Below are 7,340 nucleotides of genomic sequence, written 5' to 3'. Positions count from 1 at the left end.
AGCAGCAGCAGCAGCAGCAGTGATTAAGTGGTGGTAAGCAGCAGTGGCAGTGGTGGCAGCAGCAGCAGCAGCAGCAGCAGCAGCAGCAGCAGCAGGTGGTGGTGGTGGTGGCAGTGGCAGCAGTGGTGGTGGCAGTGCAACATGGTGGTGATAGCAGCAGTGGTGGTGGCAGTGGTGGCAGTGGTGGTGGTGGTGGCAGTGGTGCAGCAGCAGCAGTGGTGGTGCAACATGCAGTGGTGGTGGTGCAACACAGGTGGTGGCACAGCAGTGGCAGTAATGGCAGTGGCAGCGTGGTGGTGGTGGTGGTGACAGTGGTGGTGCAGCAGCAGCAGCAGCAGCAGTGGTGGCAGTGGCAGCACCAGTGGTAGCAGCAGTGGTGGTATGGTGGCAGGTGGTGTGAAACAATAGTGGCAGCAGTGGCACCAGTTCCATAGAAACAATAGTGGGTGGTGGTGGTGGTGGCAGCAGTGGCAGCAGCAGGTGCAGCAGCAGTGGCAGCAGCAGCAGCAGCAGTGGTGGTGGCAGCAGCAGCAGTAGCAGCAGCAGTGGTGGCAGTAGCAGCAGTGGCAGCAGAAGTAATAGTAATGGTGTGTGAAAACAAAGTAGCAGCAGTAGTAGTACTATAGAAATAATAGTAGGAGTAGTAGTAGTGGCAGTAGTAGTAGTAGTACTAGTAGTAGTAATAGTATTGATAATATAGTAGTAGTGGTAGTAGCAGTAGTAGTAGCAGTAATAGTAGTAGTATGTAGAAGTAATAGTAGTAGTATGTAGAAGTAATAGTAGTAGTATGTAGAAATGATAGTAGTAGCAGTAGTAATGGTGGTGGTGGTGGTGGTGGTGGTACTTTCCATTATTTGCTACTATTATTTCCGCCTTCGGCTTAAAAGTTGAAATTGATGCTATTCTGGAATGGACGTGTAACAGAAAGCTGGGCGGCTGAGAATTTAGTTTGCGTTTAATTCTCTGAGAAATAATTACTGACTAAATTAAGTCTCTCTCTCTCTCTCTCTCTCTCTCTCTCTCTCTCTCTCTCTCTCTCTCTCTCTCTCTCTCTCTCTCTCAATGTATTTTTTAATCATTTAGATGTGTTTATCTGTCACGTTTCCTCTCTCTCTCTCTCAATGTATTTTTTAATCATTTAGTTGTGCTTATCTGTCACGTTTCCTCTCTCTCTCTCTCTCTCTCTCTCTCTCTCTCTCTCTCTCTCTCTCTCTCTCTCTCTCTCTCTCTCTCTATTACCTAGAGGAAAATATGTAGTACCATTGATCAAGTAGAGGAAGAGAACTAGGAGGAGGAGGAGGAGGAGGAAAGGAGGGAAGGGAGGAGAGGAGGAGGAAGGGGAGATTGACCGGGAGCGGGAGGAAGAGGAGGAACAAGAATAAAAACAAAAATAACAAGAAGAGGATTACAGGGGGAAGGTGTAGGAGGAGGAGGAGGAAGAGGAGGAGGAGGAGGAGGAGGAGGAGGAGGAGGAGGAGGAAAAGAAAGAAAAGAAAATAAGAATAAGAAGAAAAAATAAAAAAAAGGAAAAAGAGAAAGAAGAAGAATAGGAAGAGGAGGAGAAGGAGGAAGAGGATTAGGAGGAAAGAATTAACGAGAGGAAGAGAATTAGCAACAGGGTGAAGGCTTGGAAAAAGAAGGAAAAAGCGAGCTGGAAAGTAGTGAATTTGCAGACGACAAGCTAGTGAAAAGGTAAACATCAAAGATCGTAAGCAGAGGAGCGAGGAAGAGGAGGAGGAGGAGGAGGAGGAGGAGGAAGAGGTGGAGGAGAAAAGTGAAGGAAAAAGAGGGGAAAATGGAACATACCCACGATGGTAATGACAATGCAGGAAAAAAATGTTAAGTAAATGACTAAACAAAGAGGGGAAGACGGAGGAAGAAGAAGAGGAGGAGAAGAAGGAGAAGGAGGAGGAAAGAAAGAAAGGAAAAATGGAAGAAAAAGAAAAAAAAAAGAAACGGAGGGAGAAGAGCAAAAAAGTCGAAAGAAGAAGAAGAGGAAGAGTCAGATGGAAGTGAGGAGAGAAATCAAGCAGAATCGAAGGAGAAGCAGGAACAAGAGAAATAAAAAGGGAAACAAGAAAAAGAAAAGAAAGAACAGGAAAACCAAAAGATAAAAAGAGGAGGAGGAGGAGGAGGAGGGGGAAGAGGAGGAAAAACAAGAGACGTAGAAGTAAAGGATGTGATAGAAAAAGAAATAAAGATAAGGACAAATATTTATAAGAATTCTCCAAACTTGTCACCTCGAATCACAATTATTCGAAGGAAACGAGACATGGAAACGAAGAATAATGACTAACCACAAAGCATCGGTCAGGCAGCTCACGTGAACCCCCCTCTCACTTTTATTCCCAGCCATTCATTGAAGAAACACAAATTAACCTTAAAATCTGATAAAAAAAAAAAAAAAACTACGGATTTTCCTACTAACAAACTTTTCCTTCAACAAACCTCCAAGAATCCACCGAAGGGAAAGTTAATACATGTTTTCCCTTCGCCAATATTAATTTTTTGGCATATTTAGTTACCGTTTATTTGACTTTTGTTTACCTTTCGCTATCACACCTGTCACTGATCGAGAAATAGGAGGCACGGAGCGGCACGACACACGCCCGCTCGCCACTAGGTCACCGCGAAGACTGGTGCCTGGCGTTCCAAAATACTTTAGTCTCGGATCTCTTGTTTTGCTGCCGGGACGCGACCCAGCATATCGTACCGTAAAAATATTCTTTCCCCTTATTTACTCGAATGGATGGTGGTGGTCCTGTGGCTTTGATGTGCATTTTACTGGGGATTAATTAGAGGGCGTGTGTTTGCTTACATTTATTTACTGTGTGAGGTGGAAGGTGAATATAAGAGTGAGTTAGTGAATCGTTATGCGGCCGCCAGCGTACCACGAGTAAATTTGACATTATGGCTGAAGAATAGTGCCCTTACTTACCTACGTGCATACATGAATACGTAGGTACACGTGCATGGACACACACACACACACACACACACCACCCTTCACCCTTCCCACTTCCGTAAACTGCATTGAATTTCTCTCCCTCACTCTCTCTCTCTCTCTCTCTCTCTCTCTCTCTCTCTCTCTCTCTCTCTCTCTCTCTCTCTCATCAAAACACCACCATACAACACACAAGCACCACGTTAGCACACCACAACACAACACGACACTAACATGGACACATTATCAACACCAAAAACACAACACAACACAACACTAGCAATTTCACCCTCGTCGTTAGATTTACGGGCGGCAACATGTCACTGGGATTCCTGGGGCAGTTTTTGATGGAGTCACGTTATTACAAGCACATCAGCAAGAATTAACATCATTTATCAACGCCTCCGACCGCGCTCGACTTAATACTTCGCAGTGGGAATAACATAAGCGGATGACGGGGGTAGGTTGAAGTCACATTTCAAGTTGTATTGGAAGGAAAGGTGCTCTGGCTTGGGGCGGCTGCGTGACTTATTCCTACGGCGTCGGTAGAGCCTGGCGAGCCCCACCACAAGGCACTCCAGCAGCTCCAGCAGGGTTAGCACTGTCGGGGAAAAATGCGTAGGGTAATGTTAGGTCAGGTTAGGTCAGGCGGGTGAAGGAAGCGTGTTTGTTTATGATGATTAACATGGAAGGGGAAAAAAAAAGGGTTTGTGGATTTTCTGTTAAAGGTAAAAGAGGGAGTGAAGGAGCACGACAAAGTGGTCGAACTAGAGTGGAAAGAGGAGGAGGTGGAGAAGGAGGAGGAGGAGGAGGAGGAGGAGGAGGAGGAGGAGGAGGAGGAGGAGGAGGAGGAGGAGAAGGAGAGAGAGGAAGAGCAGATAGATGAAAAGAAGCAGGAAGAAGCGAAGGAACATAAAAGAGATGGAAAAATATGTACAGGAAAAATATTACCTGTGTGCTCAGGTAAGACTAAAAAAATAGAATAGCAGTCGTTTCCGGAGCTGCACACACACACACACACACACACACACACACCACACCACACCACCACACCACACCACACCGCACGTCAAGAAATATTGTGCTGGGTTCAAATTGGCCTTGACTTTCTAACCTTGAAAAAAAAGAGGGAGATAAAATAAAAACATAAAAAAAAAGCTGTTAGTCTGGTTCCTCTTTCCCAATAACACCACAAAAATAACAAGAAATAAAATAGCAGAGGCCGTGAACCTGACAAACAAGGCCACTTCCTCCCTCCATTCTGAAAAGGTATAACATCTTCACTCGACCTTCCTCCTGCGAAATAAATAGCCTAGAAAATGAATAAATAAATGAATAAAAAACGGTAATACGAATCTCACCTTGCTTTTGTAAACTCCACGTAAACTTTTGATCTAACAGGAAAGGTTTTTTTAAGGATGTTTTTAAGGAATTAGTATTATATATATTTTTGCCTTTAGTTTATAGGAGTGGTAAATCAGCTCTCTCTCTCTCTCTCTCTCTCTCTCTCTCTCTCTCTCTCTCTCTCTCTCTCTCTCTCTCTCTCTTCGTTTCCCCCTTTTTCTATGCCGTGGCCACCCTCCTTCACTCGTAAAAGATCGAAAAATATTATTCATAGATGAAAAATTAATTCTTATGGAGTTCAGCGGTTTCTCGTTTGTTTAAAGCTTTTCTTTTATAGCTCCCCTTTGTAAGAGAAAGAAAAGACTAAATACAAGAGAAAACACGACACGCGCAATTCCACCTCGCTTGCCTAAGAAAAGGATGGAATGTAGGCAACAAATAGCATTTTCTATTTCTCTGTATCTGTCTCGCAGCAAAACACCGTCAATTTTTCACCAAGAACAGTAAGGAAACCCCGCGTCTAGTCACCGAAAAGACAGACACATCGGTCCCGTCACGTCGCCAGAGTCAGATTTAGGTTTGCTATTCCTTTTCACGTCCTTCCTATCCTCCTCCCTCTTTTTTTTTTTTCTTCCTCTTTTTTTTCATTCTCACTTCTCCCTTCCCTCCCTCTTTCCGTTCAACCTTATCTCTTTCCTATTCCCATTTATTTTTTCACACCCCTTCTATCCATCCATCCTTTCAAATACATCTCTTTTCTATCCTTTTCCCCTTTTTTTTCCTCAGTTTCCCTCCCCTTCTTTCCCTCCTTTGGTTCAATCTTTCATCTCTCCTATCCATCCGTGCTTTCCTTTCTCTGGCCGCCCCTCAACGCCTCTTCAATGTTGTATGTTGTAGCTTCTCTTCTCTTCTACATCTTTTATATCTCTTCTACATCTTCCCTTCTACATCCTTCAGTTTCTTCCTCATAACATGCATCATCTCTTCCAGCACAATATTATATCTTGCACGAATCCGTAAGGTACTCCTCTAGTGAGCTCTCATCGCTTCCACACAGCTTGCCTCTTCCACAGCACCACAAAGTTCAGCCTCACAGAACTTCCTTTCATCATCTCTTCCACATACATTTTTCTCTTCCGCACAGTCTCTAATATTTCTTCCACACAGTGTATCTATTCATATACCCTTCATTCCTTACACGCACAGCTTCAACCGTCTCCAGCTTCACCTACCAGCCTATTTACTCACACACACACACACACACACACACACACACCAGCTCTCCCCTCAGCATCTGGCATCAATTTTTCACCCCCTCTCCTCTTAAAATCCAACCTTTGCCTCCTAAACCCCTACCCTCACTGCCCAAACTCACCTGAGGCCCCCAAGAGCAGCCCTGTCATGCCCCCGAAATCAGCCACGAGGGAGGCCAGTGGGTAGGTCAGGCTCTCCGTGACTTGCTCGTACATTAGGTCAAGGAAGAACATCTGTGAGGAGTCGGAGGTCAAAGGTCAATGTTAATGAAAAAAATATATATAGTAGAGTCTTACTACTAATGTGCTTTGGAAGGTCATTTAAAAGGTGGATATTGAGAACAAAGGAAGATGAGAAGGGAAATAGAGGAAGGAGAAGAGGAGGAGGAGGAGGAGGAGGAGGGAAATGTATAGGGAGAATAAAGGAGAGAACATGGGGACAAAACTAAAAGATGGAGGGGACTATTGAAAACTTAACGAGCCAAGAAGGGAAGTGAATAGGAAAGAGAAAGGATGAAGAGGTGGAGGGCGAGGACAAAGACGGGAAGAGGAGGAGGAGGAGGAGGAGGAGGAGGAGAAGTGGACTGGGCTCCGTTTAGTCTTCGAGTTTTAATTGTTTTGTTTCTCTGTTTCATGTGGTTATAAGTTGGAGAGAGAGAGAGAGAGAGAGAGAGAGAGAGAGAGAGAGAGAGAGAGAGAGACAGACAGACAGAGAGAGAGACACACACACACACACACACACACACACACACACACACACACACACACACACACACACACACACAGACAGACAGAGAGAGAGAGAGAGAGAGAGAGAGAGAGAGAGAGAGAGAGAGAGAGAGAGACAGACAGACAGACAGACACACACACACACACACACACACACACACACACACACACACACACACACACACACACACAGAGAGAGAGAGAGAGAGAGAGAGAGAGAGAGACAGACAGACAGACAGACAGACAGACAGACAGACAGACAGACAGACAGACAGACAGACAGACAGACAGACAGACACACAGACAGAGAAGAGAAAGAGAGAGACAGACAGACAGACAGACAGACAGACAGACAGACAGACAGACAGAGAGAGAGAGAGAGAGAGAGAGAGAGAGAGCGCTGCAAAAGATAAACAGCGAAAGGAAGTATTTATAAGCTAACTAATCATCATAAAGCTATTCAGACTTCCATTCCTCGATATTATCACCGCCATTATTGCCAACCTAACAGAAAATAAAAATAATCAAAGCGTTAAAATGTAATTAGTTTTATCATGTTTCAAGTAAAGCGCGTGTTTTTTTTTTTTTTTTATCATTATTTTGTGTTGTAATTTCTTTCAAACTAAGCATTTTGTTTTTATTTCATTTTCTCTATTGTGTGTTTGTATTCGCTGGAAGATAAGGGTGTGTGTTTCTTCCTTTTTTTCATTTGATTTTCTTTGTTTTATTTCGTTTGAAGTTCACCATATACGTTTTTTTTTTCCTTCTTTTTCCTTCCTTTTTTCGTGTTTATTTCAAGATAAGCGCATTTCTATACTGTTTTTTTTTCTTTTTTTTTCCTTTCTTTTCATTTGATTTTCTTTGTTTTATTTCGTTTGAAGTTCACCATATACTTTTTTCCTTCTTTTTCCTTCCTTTTTTCGTGTTTATTTCGAGATCAGTGCATTTCTCTATTATTTTTTATCTTATTTTTTTTCTTTCTTTTCCTTTTTTTCTTTTTTCTTTAATTTCCTTTTTGTTTTATTTCGTTTGAAGTTCATTTTTTCCTTCTTTTTCCTTCCTTTGTTCGT

The 7,340-nt window shown here is 43.3% G+C and overlaps 2 protein-coding genes across 5 annotated transcripts in view; both read right to left on the bottom strand.

The window, feature by feature from the left end:
* LOC123513538 (Down syndrome cell adhesion molecule homolog) overlaps positions 1 to 2,638 on the bottom strand; it is a 75,150-nt gene extending 72,512 nt beyond the window's left edge. Inside the window, exon 1 of one of the 4 annotated variants that reach the window (XM_045270769.1) lies at positions 2,548 to 2,638. The gene's annotated coding sequence lies outside the window, so the exon portion shown is untranslated. Of the gene's footprint in view, positions 1 to 2,448 lie in introns of all 4 variants that reach the window. The other 3 variants (XM_045270768.1, XM_045270767.1, XM_045270770.1) reach the window with 3 other exon arrangements.
* Positions 2,639 to 3,363: 725 nt separating this feature from the next.
* Positions 3,364 to 7,340, bottom strand: part of LOC123513448 (acid-sensing ion channel 1A-like) — a 31,455-nt gene continuing 27,478 nt past the window's right edge. The window contains exons 10-11 of the mRNA XM_045270607.1: positions 5,664 to 5,775; positions 3,364 to 3,545 (exon numbers count right to left, since the gene is read on the bottom strand). Of these exons, the coding sequence (XP_045126542.1) occupies positions 3,364 to 3,545; positions 5,664 to 5,775 (294 nt within the window). The remainder of the gene's footprint in view (positions 3,546 to 5,663; positions 5,776 to 7,340) is intronic.

The sequence above is a fragment of the Portunus trituberculatus genome, chromosome 36 (genome assembly GCF_017591435.1).
Source record: "Portunus trituberculatus isolate SZX2019 chromosome 36, ASM1759143v1, whole genome shotgun sequence".
NCBI lineage: Eukaryota > Metazoa > Arthropoda > Malacostraca > Decapoda > Portunidae > Portunus > Portunus trituberculatus.
The sequence above is the reverse complement of the archived record's forward strand: the minus strand, read 5'-3'. Positions and strand labels throughout refer to the sequence as shown.